The sequence below is a fragment of the Typopeltis vanoorti genome, chromosome 4 (genome assembly GCF_054136105.1).
Source record: "Typopeltis vanoorti isolate ZY-2024b chromosome 4, IOZ_Tvanoo_1.0, whole genome shotgun sequence".
Taxonomy (NCBI): Eukaryota; Metazoa; Arthropoda; class Arachnida; order Uropygi; family Thelyphonidae; genus Typopeltis; species Typopeltis vanoorti.
In genome coordinates this window covers 91,037,256-91,057,762 of record NC_143552.1, presented here as the reverse complement: position 1 = coordinate 91,057,762, position 20,507 = coordinate 91,037,256, and the positions used below count along the sequence as shown (strand labels likewise).

General features: G+C 34.6%; 1 protein-coding gene across 1 annotated transcript in view; it reads right to left on the bottom strand.

Moving 5' to 3' along the window:
• The window catches only part of LOC150107494 (calmin-like), a 301,942-nt gene that overhangs the window by 203,542 nt on the left and 77,893 nt on the right, over nt 1-20,507 (bottom strand). The window contains exon 2 of the mRNA XM_090392111.1: nt 3,192-3,253. Within this exon, the coding sequence (XP_090248237.1) occupies nt 3,192-3,253 (62 nt within the window). The remainder of the gene's footprint in view (nt 1-3,191; nt 3,254-20,507) is intronic.

Here is a 20,507-nt window from a genome sequence, read left to right as displayed (position 1 = left end):
AGTCTAATGAAAGAATTTAAGCCAGCATGGATACTCAGCAAGTTCATTGTAGCATGCTAATCAGTAAAAAAAAAAATCCGTTCTTGAAGCAAATTTTTAAATTCTAGGAATATCCAAAAATGTAAACTATCTATGAAATTATCTGTCGAACCCTCCTGCCCAAACGTAGAAAATTTATATTGAAATTGACGTCAAATAAGAAAATACATAAGCTATAGAAAATATAAATTACAATTTCGTATGTTCACCAGTGAAATTTTATATCAGAAATCGCTTATTCGTGGAATTTAAAAAAAAATAAAATAAAAAATATAAAAAAAAATAAAAAAAACGCCCTTACATTTAAGGATACAAATTTGAGGGAAAACAATAAAAGACACGTTAAGTTCCTCTGATGCGTTATCTCTACGGGAGAATGGTAATGCGAAATTAAATCAGGAGCTGTTTCTCAAATACGTCCTTGAGAACTGGCGTTTTTTTTTTTTTTTTTTTTTTTTTTTTTTTTTTTTTTTCATGTGGGGTTGGGTGCATTTAAAAAAGTGAACAACTTTTTTTCCTTTTGTTCCATTCTAGTTCAAACAAGAATAAAAAGCAGCTGTAATTCTTTAAAGAATGGCATGTTTACTTTTTTATATATATATATAAAATAACTACATTTCATGCAAAGAGTATCTACAAGTGATTTTGAACGAGTATAATGTATCTTAGACACAGTTTTTATCAAATTAAAACAAATTTTTAAATATTCAACAGAAACGACGTTCTGTGCTATTAAATTTTGACTTCGATGTTTATTTCTCATAACTTCATTAGTTTGAGTCGCTTTCTAGTGCATAATTTCATTTGTATTTTGTCATGTAAGAACTATAAAAGAACACGATAAAAACAATTTAATAAATAAAATAGAGAATGAAAATACTCCTGAAAATAATAAATAAAGCAAATAACAGTAATACATTGCTCTATCCGAATGCATTGGTTTTTATACTATCTTGGAGTCACGCGTCGCAACGAAACATCGCCGATTTTTTTTCCAATAAAAAAAATCGTTTTAATTTGATAAAAACTATGGAAAACTGCTTCTTCCTGGAAGAAGCAGTTTTCCACCAAATAGAATTTACAGTATTTATTCAAATAAGAAAATGAGACACAATGAATTGTGCACTTTGTGTGGAATATTTTGAAAAGAAAGAAAAAAAGTAGCACAAGCAAAAATTTTAATAACATTAAGCATGAATATTATTAAAGCAAGAAATTGTCGCTGCTCTCACATATTAGACTGACTAACTCGAGAACATAGCCGCGCCAATAACTTAAGCAGAGACAAGCAGGGTTTTTCCGTGTTGAAACTCGAGGTTTTATCCACGCAGCTATCTATTTCTGACTAATGTAGCCTGTTAAGGTTTAAGAGTACAAGATGACGATATTTGTTTGCTGTAATCTCTATCCTGAAAGTATCGTTTCATTAAGAGGCTCAATCTCAGCTGTCATTGGTGGCTGATGGGTGGAGACCAGCTGCCCAACGATCTTCAAAAAGGTAGTTATGATTAAAGGAACTCCGCCCTTGAGAATAAAGTGTTAGAGGATTGGACAAAGTCCACAACGAGGGCATCCTACGCGATGCAACAATCCTATATAAATTTCTGGGTTCAGTCTTTAACTCCTGGAGATTTATAATAAGTACATAAGACAATTGTAATACAGATAGTATTACAACTGTCAGGTGGCGGTGGTATTGACATTTATGCTTCATGTCTACGTGGAATGACAACCTCAGAGAATAACAGGCAAGAAAGAGATCGTATCGTTCTATACCGTACGAAGGTCATAGAAGAGTGCTCATTTTCGATTGAACATAGACTGTTTAGTCATATTCAACAATCCTGTTTTGAAATAATTCCAACACTGAATTTACTCAAGTCCACAGTGATGGTATAAGGCCAGGCGTATGAAAAGAATTTAGTGAAAATCTTGACCGTAACATACACTATATAATTCAGTCGGCATTAAGGATTAGTGTTCCGGAATGCGTTGTCGACGGTCGTCCTAACCAGCTGGACGGAGAGGGGAGAGATTTGTCTGAAGAGAAGTACTGGAACAATGCTCCAGTCTGCAATCGAATATTTTACAGAAACATCAATATTACAGTACGAGCTGAAAGAGGGTAAGATGACCAACAAGAAATTCGGTCATCTGCTAGTTCCTCTCCCGCTAACCTTATCGAATACCTTTGGGATGTGGTAGTCAGCATCTACTGCTAGACGAATGAATAAAGTACAAGTCTCCGCTATCGGAAATCAATGCGCGCGAGCACTCAGATACACACATATAGCATTGCGGAGGACAGTTGACCTACCCGTTTCTCTTTTTATTTTATTGTCTGCAATACTGTGTTCTTTTCTAATTTTAGAAGACGAGATGGAGAGAATGGAAATTGCAATTTGACCTAACCCTTTATAACAAAAGATACAAGTTTTAGGTTTTTTCACACCAAAAAGAAAGCACAAAAAAAAGGGGGTGGGGTACACAAGTTTATAAAATCGAAGTGATGAATTTTAATATGATTACAGTTGTTATTACTTCGGCATTCAAGTTATAATAAACCATGTAGTTTACACATGAAACTGATTATACACAGATAAGGATATGACACAGATAATGCTTACTAATTATCTTAATTATCTTAAATATGATTACGATTAAACCATTTAGAGGTGAAGTATAATTCAAAAATTATGTGTACAATTTTAGAAATTCCGAATGAGTCGTTCCATTATAAGAGATGATTACACCGATTCTGAAGTTAACTTCGGACGACGCTAATGACAGTAATATATAACCGCCCTTAAAAGAATATGTTTCTTTCTGTTTTATAATCATGACATTAATTATACATTTAAAAAAAAGTAATGCTTTCAGAGTTCAGTGTGATGAACAGAAATCGGAATCACTTGTCTGCAGTTATACATCTTCAAGTCATCCTTAGAAGCAAATAAATTAAGCACCGCCTTCAAGAAAATTAATTCGAATCCATAATTGCATTTATTATGTTCACATTTCTTAAAATTCCATTACAACATGTATGAATACTTTCGAAAAAGAATGTGACCAATTCTCAATTGGACATTTTATATACATCACGTTTGATGCAATCTACAATAGTGAAAATATAAATAAAATTAATATCTTACCTTTTTGAGATGCTTGTTAACCCACTTCGTGAATGTCTTCTTCTGGATAGCATCCCGCTCATCTGAAAATTTAAGAAGAAATTTCCACATTTTACATCAGGACCATGCGTATTCAAATACTGGTAACAATTATTATCTAAAATTTTGCTACTCTAAACAAAACCGGCAGGTCAGTTAGGTCGACTACCACGTGCTGTTAAAGAGATGTGACGATTGCGTCAAAATGCTTTCACCGATATACATATAGCTTCCTCTAAAGTCTGCTACCAATAAACGGGCGAAGTGGACGAACGAGTTAGAAAACTAGTTACAGGTAGGTAGGTAGGTAGTGACACTATTCCCTGGGGCCCGGTGTACTCCACCCTGGTTGTATGATTTTTATTTGCTTATTTTTTTTTACTTTTAATTTATTGCTGTCATTGTCATGACACTGCGTACAGGATTTTTTTTAAAATGTTTATTCATTTTTTCCGTATCTTAGTAATCACTAATCTTCCAAGTTCAAGCAGCGCACCCACGTGTGCTGGCGCGCCCGCATTTCTATCCACGGAGAGTATACAGGTTATGAAAGCCGTCCATATTGGCTCTCACTTCCGCAGAAGACACTTTTGCCATGTGTCATGCGCATTTCTTATCTCCGTCATTTAGAAACTGCAAGATCGTATTCCTATAATCACAATAGGAAAATGAGCTTTGAAATTCCAGTCGCGCTGTTTCTTCTTCTCGTATCCAGTTACTATTATAGAATTATCCCAGAATTCATGTGATCCTTTTATGCACAGTTTCATTCTTTACAGATATCGTTTAATAGGTATGCGGAACTGGTTTTTCCCAAGAAGAGTTCGATGTTTCTATTTTTTTAACGTGCAAATGAAACTACTTTGAAAGAAATGAATTTATAAATATCTATATGTATGTAATTGTATATATGTATGTATATAATTCGATGATTTTCAAATCTGGTAAGCTATCGCATATCGGTACTTCAGACACAGCATGTGTGGCGTGGAGTCATCCACAACAGAAACATCAGAGGCGATATAAACTATAACAGTATGAAAGTAAAAGGATGTCCTTAACCATACTTATATTTTATTAGTGAAAATTTCATATACAATAAAATAAGTTTTATATACATAATAAATTTTATATTTCTAAAATAAAGTGCAAAGTAACATTGTTGTAGCTGTTGGTTACAATATTAGAATAAATCATAAATACAATATCTTTTGAAATAAAATAAAAGCTGTATTTGCACTATATTTAAGCTTTAGACTTAATAGAAGAATATAATGTTCACTTCAACCATATATCCGACTGTATCATCTAATAGACTATGCCTGCATTCCATTTTAGGTCTAATTTAAGAGAATTTTCTCTTAAATTAGAGGAATGTATTGAAATATGACATTTCCACTCATGGCAGTGTATAATCCTATATCATTTACGATTATACATCATGGAGCCTTGAAAATAAAATTGATATAAGTACCGTAGATTGCCTAATTGGTTGAATCCATGCCGCCTGCTCTAAAGAGTAATACAGTACTTTTTCAACCAACTTCAGGCCTCTAATAAGAATGGTGGTGGTGGTGCCACACTGGCCAACTAAAATCATCTGTCACCTAAAAATATTCAAAAACAATCATATCACAATGCGGTTCCATTCCAAATTATCCAGATTACACTGTAATTCGAACACTTCGCATCACAATTGGGTATGCTTCTTAAAACTACTTTTATTTAGTAAGAAACTTTTAAAAAGGTACTGAAAAATTGGTCACGGTTTTACTCTATGTACGAGGGTGGACTAAAAAGTTCTGATAAACACCTAGAACAAAAATGATATTAAAGCAACTGATATAATCACAAGAGAGAACATATCTTAAAACCATTTAACCCCCATGTTTCATCAAATAGTAATAATTTGTTCTTTTTCTTTTAGGATATATAAGATCTTTTAGCATATATAAGAAGACATTTCAGAGGGTTTTGAAGAAATTTGAAGACACAGAGGTGTGGGCTGTCATCGAGTTTTTCGTGCTGCAAGAAAAGTCCGCAACTGAAATTCACCAGGATTTTGTGTGAGACTTTAGGGGGATTGTGCCCCAGCATATCCAACAGTTGTCAGATGAGTGGCCAAATTTAAAACTGAGCATCCTGAAACAACAGATGCTCCTAGGTCAGGAAGACCTTCCCCAGCGATAAAACCTTAAAACATCGATGCAGTGCATGCCATTATCCTTGATGATACACGAATGCCAGCCAAAAACATTGGAAACACTCTGGAGTTATCCAGGGAACGAGTTGGGGGTCATTATCCATCAACATCTAGACATGCGGAAGCTATCAGCAAAATGGGTCCCCAAATGTTTGAATGCCGACCAAAAGAGAGCGAGAACGTGTGCTGTCATCTCAAGGGATTTGGGGTCATTTTGAGAAATCAGGTTCAAATTTTTTGGCTCGTATTGTGACTGTTCATGAAACATAGCTTCATCACTATGACCCAGAGACCAAACAACAGTCAGTGGAGTGGAGACACAAAAGGTTCTACACGTCCAAAGAAATTCCGAACCCAAAAATCGGCAGGGCAAGTTCCTGCCATTGTCTTTTGGGATATGGAATGGATGGCGTAATCCTTACTAAGTACCTAAAAAAAAAAAAAAAAAATTGAAACTGTTACAGTAGCAATTTATTCAATAGCTCTGAAGGTGGCACTAAAAGAAAAACGCCGCGGCTAAGCAGAGACGTGTTGCTTTTGCAGGACAACGCACTTGTTCACACTGCTCATGAAACCCAACAGATAATACACAACTTGGGTTTTCATTGTCTGCCTCACCCACCCTATTCGCCAAACCTGGCCCCATCTGACTATTTCCTATTCCCAAATTTAAAGAAGCACTTGAAAGGAACAAACTTTACCACAGATGATGAAGTCATATCTACAGCTGATTTGTGCAACAAGGGAAAGACGTTTTTCTTAGCGGATTGCAAATGATGCAGCAAAGGCGTTGTAGAAAGTGTATAACACTTCGTGAGGAATATGTAGAATGATGTGTACGTTACATGGTTCTACCTCAATTCACTTCACGGTGATTATCACAACTTTCCAACACACACCCTTGTATGTGTGTGTGAGAGAGAGAGAGAGATTAACTAGATTAAGAAAGGCATTTCAGGCCAGGGAGCCAATATGTCTGCGGCAAGTTTTTTGTTTGTTTGTTTTCTTTTGAGATCGTAAAAACCAAAAAGCCTTCTATCTCCTTGAAAAAACCCCGACTAATCTCTTACAGAAAAGGGCCTCAAAATAATGCCGTTTGTTCTAGATGGGTTCAAACCAAGGTATTTCCAATCTTAGGGCAATGTTGCTTCTCCCAAGACGGCGCTACAAAAAGGTATTCATTGAGTGAAAAATAAAAATAATTCTCTCTCCCCCTCTCTCAATCAATCAAAATGTGATTTATAGAAATAGTGTTAAATTAATTTTAACACGAAAATTAAAAAATAAAAATACTGTCTAATTGACTCAGTAATAATCTGAAGGACTGTCAACTTTTCCCATTTTTATTGGCATACTGGTCTTGATCCTGGCTAGAACATAAATTATCGTCAAAGTTTACCAAATCTCACATGCCAGAGAGCTAGCGCTAGAATGCTGCTTTTAGTCATTTAAAATTATTTAAAAAACAGACTAATAGAAATAAAATTTTATTAATTATTAAAAAGTGAATAAAATTTAAATGCCGATTAACAATGGACCAGAATAAAATTCAATACCCAAGGCTAACTTAGAAGTTAAGCATTCTGGCTATCCATGCAGAAAATTGTATAGAAACGTCTTTAAAATGAAGATATATAGAATGTAAACTATTAGCTTTTGCAAATAGTCATATGTGATAAAGAAGAACGAAGTGATACCTATCAAATCTGATGCATGTTTCGTGATGAAAATATTTTTCCCCGTGTCAGGAAAGATATATCGCTGTCTTATCAAAATCTGGTATGAATGACAACCATCAGTTAAACACATATCATGCTCTCCTGAAGTAGATGCAATTGGCTCGATTTCCGACACCAATACTTTTGGGAGAAAAGTTCTAAAGTAGAGGGGGTCACAAACTGGCGGCGGCCGCGGGCCGGATACGGCCCGCGACCTTTGTGATTTCTTTTCTAAAAAGCAATGCTTCTAGCATCCTGCGGGGATTAAAACAGAAAAAATTCAAACTTCTAAATGTTTTATGACAGCTTTAAACAAAAGTAAAATTTATTACTACAATTCTTTGTACCACGTTTCTATCATCAATCTTTGGAAGCACCTATTTATGTGAGCTATTATTTTCAATTATAAAACTTAATAAGTCAAAGTTCCGTTCACGGATAAAAGATTCTAGATTAAATGTGATATTCATATTGCAACAAGAAACGAAAAAGCAGATATTGACATGCTAGTACAGAAGAAAAGATGTCATGTTTCAGGATCAAAATCAAATTTAAAAAAAGGACTCGTAGATAAAAATCTTTATTTTTGTAAGTCAAAATTATGTATTTAAATAATTTTCTTAAAGTATGAATAAAATGTAATTAAAGTTATATTTTCTAAAGTTGCTATATTTTTAAAATTTAAAATAAAAATGGTTATAAATTTAAAAAGGTGATGTAACTGTTTACGTAAGTCGTAAAGGCCCGGCAACAAAAGAGCTTTTCTTTTTTTAGTTTATGTCTTGGTTCACAGAATAATATTGAATACGGCCAGCGTCTGATATACATCTAACTGACTGGCTCTTTGCTTCGTTTGAGTTTGAGACCCCTATTCTAAAGCATTTTGATTTTATTTTAGGAGGAAACTGCCCACAACCGTAGTGGATCAACGTATTGTTCTCGAGATTTTCCGATTTTATTTATAAGTTATAGTTTATAAGTAAAATCTGAGAATCTAGAGAACAATACATTAACCCCATTACGGTTGGGGGGAGGGGGGATTTTAATTTCAGAAATGCTTTAGAACTTCTCTCCCAGAACTATTGGTGTCGGAATTCGAACCAATAGTTCGAATGTAAACATGCGAACAAATATAAACAGATATAAGAAAGCAAATATAAACAAAATGTGTCAACAGCTTTATTACACGGCTGTTGATTTTATTTGTGTCCGGACTGTACATCAAGCATTTTTGCAACACACTGGCCAAATCAAAGCTAGAGATCTTTTCTGAATGATTAACGATGAGGGAAAAAAGCTAATTGTATTGCCAATGTGAGCGACGTAACATGACAAGCTGCGTTCTGAAAGCAATTGTTTTGCTATATTTATAATACTGTACTGTTATGTTTCGACCATGACGGATGAGAACACTAGCAGAAGTAGCAGTTTCGGAAATTTCCATTATAAAATGGGTGTTAATGCGATATTTTATTATTGGTGTTGAGATGGAAAATGGGTCATGTGGCAGAAAGATGTCAACACGCTTATGGCACTGCAACTGCTGTTGACCGACGAAAGACCAGAAACCCTTTCGAACAAACGTATTTAAAAAAACCTCCTCGGATGCGTAGTAATACATGAAGTAATACGTAGTAATTTCCTGAAATGCATTTCTCATGAAATGCATTTCAGGAAACCAAATAAATGTTTTAATAGTTCGCTTTTAAATTATGTAGCACACGGCGATTAGCACGAAAATTTATTAATACGTTATTAATAAATTTTCTTAAACGGTTCTGTTTAGATTTTTCCCTTTAAGTCAACTTCTGTTTTTCTACTATGAAGAGAGGAATTCAATACAATGACGAAATTCGTCAAAATGACGATGTAATTTTGACCTGCTAATCTTTACACAGAAGCATATACTCTTCTTAAGGAGAAGAAGAGTTATTACAGATACCTTATTTGTGTACTGCTAAAACGTGTACACTAAATGGAATCTCCTACTCGTTAATCTCCTCCCCTAGTTATTCCCTTTTTCTCACTTCATAATTCAACTGCTTCACTCGATTGGCTTTAATCTGGAAATTTTAATCAAGTAGAAACATTTCAAGATTTACATATTATATTCAATAAAAAAAAAATGTAACACAATAGAATCTGTTCACTCGAAGTTTTTCAAGTCGTTAGGTAAGTTAAGACTGTAATGACAGGGGTCGTAGTTTACCATAATGACATTTATGTGCAGATCAGTCATGTTCAGGTACAAAAGATAAAAATTGATGTACGATCAGCGAAGCTTATATTAAAACATTTGACTGGGAGTGACATGCAGTCACTCCCAGTCAAATGTCAACCCCTCCCTCCTTCTTGTGGTGTGATCCTTTTCCACGAAAGAGGTGTTTGGGAAGAGCAGGAATAATCCCACCACAAAAAGTTCCTAGTCAGAAGAAAGGTCAATCACCAACCTGCTTACTGGAGAACATATTTGGATTCTAGAGCATGCTTTACAGCTCGCTTTTACTATACGGCACGAATGATGTATTCAGAACATGGCATGGACGTCTTGGAAGGAAAGACATATGTACATGAGCGATTTAGATAATTGTTGAAAGAACAAACCTTATGGTAATATTAAGAGACACGTCATCTGATGAATAGTATCCATGCTTCCTATTCTGTCAGTGGAGAATAGAAAGCATGGTGGTATGCGAGACATAATACCAATACCACGTTTGGGCTGAGCTTTAAATCCCTTTTGCTATGCAGAAAAGCCAAATGGTTTTCATTTTCTTATGACCTATATTCCACGTTATTTCCAATTTTTTCTTGAATAAACAGATCCTTTGCAAGTATTAAAAAGTATCCAACAGCATTGAAAATACATTTCAACAATACATGACCTGCTTGGTAAATATGAAAATCGGTGTGGTCCAGCTCTCATTTCCGTCACTGAAATTACTCTCGTTTTTCTCACTGTTTCCAACTATATTCTCCATGATTCATTCTGTCTAAATTGAGAAATCTGTGTTTATCTGTACTCCGATAATCATATATTGGAAGCTAATTAACATGGAGTTTTCCCTTTTTGATATTCTCTGACTGAATATATCCTTGCCCAATTCTGTATCATTCGTTCTCTGTCTCCTAACTTCCTTCGTCTCCGCAATAAGCTATTCGAACGCTTTGATTATTTTCTAGCGAGTAGAACTTTCACAAACACCCATGCGGCAATCGGACTCGAACCCACAACAATAGTTATGGAAAGCAGAGCATTATCTAATCGGATAATGCTCCGATGAAGTAGAAGAAGAAGAAACAAAAATAGCGATTTAACATAGCTCTGGATGCTACCATCACCATTGAGAACCTGCAATATTGCCAAAAGGTAAAATCTACCTTCTAGCATCAGATCATAATTTTTCTCCAAAACCCTCATCTTCTCCTCCTACTATCCAATAGTTCACAATGCTCTCCTTAATCTTTAGCTGAAAGAACAACTTTAAGCAATTTGAATACTTAAAAAAAAAAAAAAAAAACACGTATTGATGATATCCTTCTAAATCTCTCACATTCTGTACTTCCGAACTAAGATATGTAACAAAATTCCTTCATCAGGACTACATATTGGGAAAAACACTGCATATAAAGAAGTTATCAGAAAAAAAAAAAATTATGATAACGACTACGAAGTGATTTATTTAGATTTCATCAAAGCCTTTGATAGTGTTTCTCATATTAGCGATTAAAATTCGTCAAATATTATTTACGACTGCTTTGTGAGATAAATAAGAAAGAAAATTATACACAAAAAAATTATTTTTGTTTGATCCTTCATCCGAGTCTGAGCAAAAAGTTTCAGCGAAGTATCTTCATGAATAGGCTACTTGTATAAAGAAGCTTTTTACTCTCCATCAGTTGCTTTTGTATCCCATAATGCAAGGCACACCTCTTAATTAATGTAAAGTTATTAGCTTCCTTATACAAGTAGCTCAGCCGTGAAGATCTTCAAGTGCAACTTTGCTTGCTTATATTTGTATAGAAGATTAAACAAGAATATAATTTCTTGTCAAATATAATTTACTTTGTAACTGAGTGAAAAAAAAAAATTCTATCAATAAAAAAGTAGATGACAATCGATGAGAAGCAGTGCTTAGAGGGACATCCAGGAGTCGGTTAAAAGTGGAGTACCAAAAGGTAGTTGCGTTTTAGGATCCTTGTTTAATATATTCATTATTGAACTGTTAAGAATAAAATCTTTGTTCTCTGTTGACGATATTAAACTAGTTAGAATCGTAAACTGCCAAGAAAAGAAATTAAACTTGCCAAGAAATTATATTCTTGTGTTATCCTTTATCCAAGTGAAAGCAAGCGGAGGTTGCGCGTGAAGTATCTTCACGACTAGGCTACTTGTATAACGAGGGTAATGACTTCACATCAATATCTATGAGATCATTCTACATTTCACTGAGTGACCCTAAAGGATCAGTACTAAACTCATCAATCCTGACCTAAATCTCCAAAGCAGTAAACTCAGCAGCAGGTCTGCTCAGTGACAGGTAAAAACCTGCCACCGAACAGAACCGCTCTACTTCCCAAAAGGCAAGCAGTGTACAAGTAAAGGTGGAGGCGGGGGGATCTCCAGAAACTAGGCTTTATTTAGGTGCGGACTTTCTCCAAAAACAAGGCGATCCTCCAATGTCACTAACCCTCAATGAATAGCAGGAAGGATCTTATAATTCACTATACTCCATTAAACTCAGCAGGAGTTCCGCCAGACAAAACCTGCAGAAGTCTCAGCTCCACTGAGTGGTAGGTACATTCTACCACTAAACCAAGCATCAACCTCCACAAGCCACCAGCAAGAACCGCTCATCTCCCTGGGCAAGGCAACCACCGAAGGGCTCAGAAAAAAAGGCCACTTCAGTAGAGGCTCTATTTAAGTGCGGGCCTTCTTCAAAAATTAGGCGATCCCTCAGATCACCCTACCCTCAATGACTGATCCGCAGGATCACTTAACTCATTAAATCTCGATCACTCAAAAGCAACTAGAAGTTATGAAAAGTTGAAATTAAAATTTAATGTGTTGAAACGTAAGAATATACAATTTCCTAACAATCTTCATTTAAGGATAAAAGTTAGATGGAAATACTTGAGAAAGAGTTTTACTGTATATAATTAAGATTTAAGTATTTTGCCTGATAACGAGTTTAAGTTCAGGAATCACAGTGGTAAGATAACCTAAATGATCAGAAGATTGTAGTTTTAATTAAAAGAAGTATCACTGCTATGAAGGGGAGAGAAAATATGTTTAATACCCTTATATAAGTTACTTTTTGAGGCAAATATTAAGCCTCTCACTTTTAGTAACTCAGATATTAATGAGTACTAAGATAATCCAAATTATTTAGAAATTATTCACAAAATGCTTGTTGAAATTGTATTCAGACAGTCACGAGATTAAAATGGTTCGATGTAGGAGCGGAAACGTAATTGAAGTTTGCAAGTTAGTTCAAGGACTATATAACGCAGATAACTAAGTTCCATTGTATTTGACTGAGCGAGGTCCTACTTTGGGGGGTGGGGGAGAAATGAAGATTGGGTGAAAAATACATGGAATGGATTACAAAGAATGAGTTGTGGTGGATGCAGACAATCTAGATCAGTGATGGCGAACCTATGACACGCGTATCAGCACTGACACACTTGAGGGTTTCAGGTGACACACCTTGCATGTTGAAAAATGCGATAAATCGTGTGAGAGCGCTCTCAGTTAAGGCGAAGGTAGGTTTCGGTTCATTGAAAGAATTATATTTTATAGTTAGCCTATTTCTATTTTATTTTGTAATTAGCCTATAAACAACGAGCGTTTTAAGTTTACATTTTCTTTCTTAATCATTAAAATTTCTGCATAGTCATATGATATTATAAAAACTTTTACATACTCCTGTGAAACTCTATTTTCTGCCTTAAATAATATCAAATCGAAAGGGAGAAATAGATTGAGCAATGATTTGAGCGCTGTGTAGCATTAAAATGTACACACTATAGCCCTTCTATAAAGCAACTTTCTACCAGCACTCAGCAACAGAAAAGTCATTAAATGTAATGTAAGTTTGTAATTTCACTTTATTAAATTAATTGTATAATATGAATTCATAGATTTTATATCAATGTCCTATTAAATAAATAGCCTAATATGATATGTATAAGTCACCATTCTATGATTATGTAGTTAAATTTATAATGCATGTATGCAAGTGGAACATCAACAACGTCAATATTTAAAAAAAAAAGATGTTTGACACACCTGGGTAAAAAGGTTCGCCATCTAGATTCTAGATAGTATTAAGAATGAATAATTGCTATTACTGAACTGCTCATTGGTATATAATTAGATGAATACTGCTAATGTCGATAGATTTAGTATAATCATAATTATAGTAAATAATAATTAGTATAAGTTATTAGCATACTGTTGATTACGTTATTGGTAAATTCGATCGTTGAATGTTGTAAAGTTTAAAAGGCCAGTCAAGTCAATATAGTAACAAGATTACATTGGCGTTAATAAGCAATTAGAATCGCACTTATTGCCATTATTATTATATTTAATTAAATTGTAGCCAAAACTGAAAAGATCCAAAAAAAAATTTAACTGTGACCCTATATTTCATTAACACACACAAAAAAAAAAAAAATCGAACTGATTTTAATAATTCCTACCCACCCACCGATTGAGGAATTATTAAAATCAATTCGCTTTTTTTTTTGCAAATAAAAATTAATTGAAACTAAATTTTATTTACTGGATATCTAGGGGTAGTGGAGTTGTTGCAATACATATTTTTTTCCTTTTCTTTCCTGTTCGTGATTCAGCAAATGGGCTTTAAAACTTTTAGAATTCTAAATGCTAAATCTGAATAAAATTCGTCTAGCTAGAATCCCGTAATAACTTTATTACGGATGGGAGAAGAAAACTACTCTTTAAGATACTCAACATAAAAATAATACAAAAGTCATAACAAAAAATGTTAAAATCTAAATCTGAACTCTCCCAGTATAGAATCTGAATATTTTATACAATAGAAAACAACAGGATTCCTACTTAGATCTAAAGAGATCTTTGAAAGCAGAGCAAGTACTAAGCACACACCCCTTACTGCCTCGTGAGAAACACTTACAGTCTCAGGACAACTACATACTTATTTTACTACATACTAGTTTACTACATGCTAGCTTAAGTACTGAATAATTTAAAATAACTTAAGCCAGAAAAGTAAGTAATGCAGATATACAACCATGGACATTTATCTGTATAGGCAGCACTTATGTGATCTCATTATTTTAGTGCTCTGCACTTCGAATATTTTCCAAATGCTCACATGACATCGGTAAATGTTAAGACATTTCACAGCCTCACCAAACAACTGGGTATTAAGTGGAGAAAATTTAAAACTTTACATTGTTTAACTTTTAAAATCAAAAGTTTACCGTTAAAGAAGGAAGAAAAGTTTGGATTATGAATATCAATCCACCAATGAAAATATTTCAATTTGATCACTGAAATCGAAAAATATTCTGAATAGTTCCTAAAAGTATTAGAATAATGCAATTTTAAGAAGTGAATGCAAAATGAATTTGATTTTGAGCCAAAAGAAGAAATTTTGATGTTGAATTATGCACATATACCATCTTTAAAACAGGAATGACTAAATAGAATAAGTAGGATGAAACTATATGGTCAAGGAAACAGACAGCTGAAATTTAGTTTCTAAAATTATATAAATTTTAAGTTCAAGGAGTACTCTTCGTCTTGACTAGCATTGAAACATATTTTTGACATTATAATATAGTTTTTAGCTAGATTTTTTCTAGTTAAATCTAGTTTTCTAGATTTTTCGTAAGGCTGTGCTTTATTTTACTATTTTGTGGGGAGGGTAACATAAAAGAAGCACGAAGTGTAATGACATAACTTAAAGCATAGTCTCAGTGATTTTTTTTCTCTTCGCATACTATTATGTGAACTTTCTCCGGGATACGCAGGCTAGTAAAATATTTCTGATATTGCTGCGATGCCAGCCACATCCTCAAAAAGATCACGCAGTATTACACAAGACAAGAGAATTGGGAAAGTCATGCCGGAACCACGCTTTTCACACCCGGCATAGTTATGATCACTTTGCAGGCTTCCAGCAATTGACGATGGTGTAATTTGAGATCGAAAACAGCTACCAACATTGTCTGGTACCACACCTTAATCTCCCTGTCTGTGTGCACTTTCGAGCATTAGTCATGGTTGGCGTCACTACGTGAACATGACTTCCCAAAACTCTATCATCATCATCAAATTCCTGACATGTACCCTCAAGGGGTGTACAGGATGTGATAGTACTACATGAAAAATTTACATCATTATACTAACGTCCTATCTACAATTTTCCTCCAAATCAGTCTGTTACTTGTCAAGACTCCAACGTTATCAGATCTTATATTTCTATCGTCTAAGGCACTTTGTACCATATCAATCCACCTATATCTTGGTCTTCCTCTGGGTCGTTTTCTTGCCAACCTGGCAGAGAACACTTGTTTTGCTAATCTTTCCTCGCCCATTCTGTTTAAGTGACCATACCACCTGAGATTAGCTCTACTAACGCATTCCTGGATGCTGACAATGTCAACTTCTTTCCTAATATCCTCATTTTTAATGTGACATTGCCATTGATGCCATCTGTTCACGCCTCTAATCTTTCTCAGGACTCTCATATCTGCGGTCTCTAGTCTTTGGTCAAGTGTTTTACTTCTGACCCAGCTCTCAGATCCATAAGTTAAAATAGGTTGGAACACTGTCTTGTATATATACAGCTAATTTAGTGTTCCGACTAATTTCTCTCTTATTCCATATGAATTTATTCAATTGACTTCCTGCCATAGCAGCTTTGTTGATTCTGTTGTCTATTTCCATATTTAATTTACCATCTTCACTAAAAAATCGTGCCTAAGTAGCTGAAATGTTTTACTAGTTCCACAGGTTCTCCATTCACAACACAGTTGACATTTTCCATGATTCTGCCTATTTTCATTGTCTTTTTAATGCTGACCTTCATACCATATCTATTACAACAGTTATTCAATTTAGTCAGGGAATCTTGCAAACTTGTAGCGGATTTATTTAGAAATATAACATCGTCCGCATAAAGCAAAGAGCTGATATTAACATCTCCAATTCTGATATCATGTTTAATACCACTTTCCTTCATAACGTGATCCATATAGATAATGAATAACAGAGGGGATGATGTACATCCTTGTCTCACACCAGATTTAACATTAAACCATCTTCCTGTACGTCCTTCAATTCGAACTGCTGACTTACAACTCAAATAAAGACTAAGTATTGCTTGATATAATGCCCCATTGACACCATATAACTATAGCGTATTGAACAGCTTCTCTCTCTTGGCACCTTGTCATGTGCTTTTTCCAGATCTACAAAACTTAAATACAGATCTTTGTTATGTTCCCATGACTTCTCAACTATTTGTCGTAAAGTGAAGATCTGATCCTGACAGCCTCTATTTGGCCTGAATCCAGCTTGTTCTTCACCAAGCTTTTCTTCCGCAATTCTTCTCAACCGTTTCTCAAGTATACTTGCATAGATCTTGCCAGAAACTCAGTAGAGAAATACCTCTGTAATTCTCACAATCAGTTTTATTTCCCTTTTTATCTATGGGTACTATTAGAGCTCTACTCCAATCGTCTGGAATTCGTCCCTCTGTCCAGACTTTCTGAACTATGCAGTGCAGCCACTATAAGACATTTATACCATCATACTTCAGCATTTCTGGTAGAATATCATCTACTCCTGCTGCCTTTCCACATTTCAAGCCTTTGATGGCTTTTTCTACTTCAAGTATGGATATGTATTCCTGATTGTATGCCTGTTTTGTTTTTTTACCACTGTGCTATCACTGCTTGTTTCATTTAGCAATTCTTCAAAGTAATTACTCCACATTTCAAGGATATATTTTTTCTCCCGTTTTCATGTTACCTTTATCATCTCTAACTCCTTTTACAGCACTCTTTCCTCCATTTCTAAGTGTCTTCAATAATCTCCAGAATATCTTGGCACCTTCTTGATATTTATTTTCTATGTTCTTGCCAAAGTCCTCCCATGACTTTTGTTTAGCTACTTTTACACAGTGTTTAGCTTTCTTACATTTGTCTCTGTATTCTCTAAGAGCACAAGCTGACTAATTTGCCAGGAACTTTTGATATGCTTTCTTCTTTTCCTTCACTGTCTCTTTAACTTCCTATGTCCACCATGGAGTTCTGATTTTTCTATCCTTGCAGATTACCTCACCACATGCCTCTCTTGCTGAATCAATCAGGGTTTTCTTCAAGGCTTGCCACTGAATCTCCAAGGTTTGGTTCCTGTTCTCAAACTCTTTCATTTTTTCTTCAATAATCATTGTGTATTTAAGTCTACAGTTCACATCTGAGAGCTGCTCAACTTTTATTCGCTTTAAAACTTTCTTGTATGTTATTCTTCTCAATATGAAATTCAATTTTATCCTGCTCAAGACTAAATAGTGATCACTTCCAATTTCAAATCCTCTGTACACTCTGGTGTCCTGCACCAGAGAGAAAACATCACTATCAACAATAACATAGTCAATGAGACTTTTCTTATTCCTTGCTTCTTCTCTCCATGTGAATTTGTGTACATTTTTAAGTTGGAACATGGTGTTAGAAATAACCAGTCCATGTCCTGAGAAGAAATCCAGCAGGTATTTGCCATTATTATTAGCTTTGCTCTTTTTTCCAAATTTTCCCAAAATATTTTTGTATGTCTCATAATCATTTCCTACTCTGCTATTTAGATCCCCAACAAGGACTAACTTTTCCTTTTTCATTGCGTCAGTTGCTTTTTCTAAAGCATCAAGAAATTCCTCCACTTCTACCTTCTAGTAGAACTTCTACCTAGTAGAACCTTCTGTGGAACCATAGGCACAAATAAGCTTCATTGTCCAATTCCCCATTCTGATATTAGCCCACATCACTCTACTTGAGACTGTCTGCCATTCAAGAAGATTAGCCTCGTATTTTGTGTTGAATACTATGGCTACTCCTTCTTTTTCTTGATTGTCATTGCCTGAATATAACATTTTGTATTTATTGCTCAGAAAGATCTCACCAGTTTTGTCTTTTTTGTTGCAGTCACCCCTATTATGTCGAACTGGTACTTATCTAATTTCTTTGCCATTCAGGCTTCTTATGTTGACAGTACTGATCTTTAACTCTGGTGATGTTGAGTTGGGGTGTGCTTTCAGATTTGGTCCAGTAGCTGACGTTTCGCTGTTCTCCCTGGTTCCCTGCCGAACACAACGGGGGCCTTGTTTAACCATGCGACGCCCCGGCCGGTGAAAATTTGTTGTTGTACCATCATTTTGTATATTGGTTTAAGCCAATAAGAATATAATTTGGTCGACTAAATCCAAAATTGTCAGCCCATCCTCGTTCGTTCAGTATCCAGATAGATAACCAACAGGGTGCACCACGAGAAGGTGAGGATTGGACATTAGGCCAGAAGCCCTGGTCGGTTCTCCGCATTCCTTTAAAGGCAATGTGGAGGTCTCCTCTCAGTTATACAGCTTTGACCCTTAAGCACACTCTTAGGAAGAATATCCAAAGAATCTCAAAGTACTGCAAGACATACTCTGATATTAAATAAATTTTATTAAATTTATTTAATAAAACTGTTAGGTGCAGTTCTGAAGTAGAAAGAGCATTTCAATGGGAACCCACAGATGTTCAATGGGAACAATAATTAATTGTGAAAGAATAAGATGAAGTATTTTTTTTTATTAGTAACACCCACTTCCACTCGTTTTTTTGAAAAAGTGTGTATGAGTTTAGAATAATGTTTCTCAAGTTGTAATTAGCAAATTACATTCGTATTTAGGTGCGGCGCAGTAAGTTCTTTCTTCTTATCTACCTACACAAACAAATACAAAAAAAAATAACAATAAAATATTATAAAACAAATAACGAATTTACAAAATATTTTAAAAGTAACACCTCATAGCAAAACTCAAAACAGTTCAACAGTGGATGTGCATTTGGAGTTATTTTCAGAATTTTTTTCTGAAACAGCTCGAAATTTTTAAAATACAAAATTATCGAACTTTAAAAAATATAGAAGCTAATGCGCTTTGTTTTAAATAAACGACAGCCAGAAATTAATTTTAAAGGCAAAAATCTGATTATATATTCCAGAAATCAGTGGCTGGGTACAAACCCTTCAGTTTTTTTCCCCGCCCTTCATTATTTCAATTTCCCTTCAGAGGTAAAGAAGAAAACAGAAGTTTGTATAAACATAAACTAAGCAACGTGAATTCATAGCTATCTTTTTTCTTTTTTTTTTATCCCTTACTGCTACTACAACCAGGTACTCTGACACAGTGCATGTGAAAGATCCGTTGCACACCTCCTCTAAATAATTATTTGCACTCCGATGAGATTATTATTTCAACGAAATTATGGAAAATAACCGTAATAAAATTTTCACTACATTTCGAAAAATTAATAATACATAATCATTTTAAACTTCCCCATCTGTTTTTATTAATGTATTTTCATAACACACTGCATCTATTATATCGAAGAAAGTCGTTAGTTAGGGTAGGTAGGGTGACTTAAGTTTTATACCAGTTGAGCCATTTTATCTTCATTTTAATATATCCGATTTCTAATAACAAACAGGAAACAGAATAAATTAATGTAGATTGCCTTTGTGTTCACTGATCTTTTTAAACTTCCAGTAATAAAACGAAAGGAAAAATTCTACAGACAGCAAGCAATACGTGTTATTTCTACAATTTATAAACAATCAATATCGACTCTGACCAGTACGCAGTATTTGAGCTGATATATATATATATATATATATATATACACACACACACACACACACACACACGTGCACTTATATGCTCTTTTTCTTAATGATTCTAAACTCTACAAAATAATCGCAACTTAAGGAAAATGTCTAAGCAAATATGAATACGATAGTCAAATACCAAGCAAAAAAGGATAGCCTGTAAGATTCTGTAAGAAGGAAAAAAAAGTAACCGTTAACACATATGCAGATTAAATTATATAATAACAAACAACCATTTTAATTAAAATATGTCACAGGTGTGCTATATGTAAAGAAAATCATTTAATGTGAGATTTCGGCTGCACATTCCCGACTTAATACTGACCTTTGAACTTGTGCAAGCTGGATTCGTACTGCTCTAAACTGGGCTGTAGATCGTCGTCATTTAGCGATTCTGTAGTAGCCATTAGTGAGAGTACAGTTAAGGCCGTCAGCACGTTCGACACGTTCCG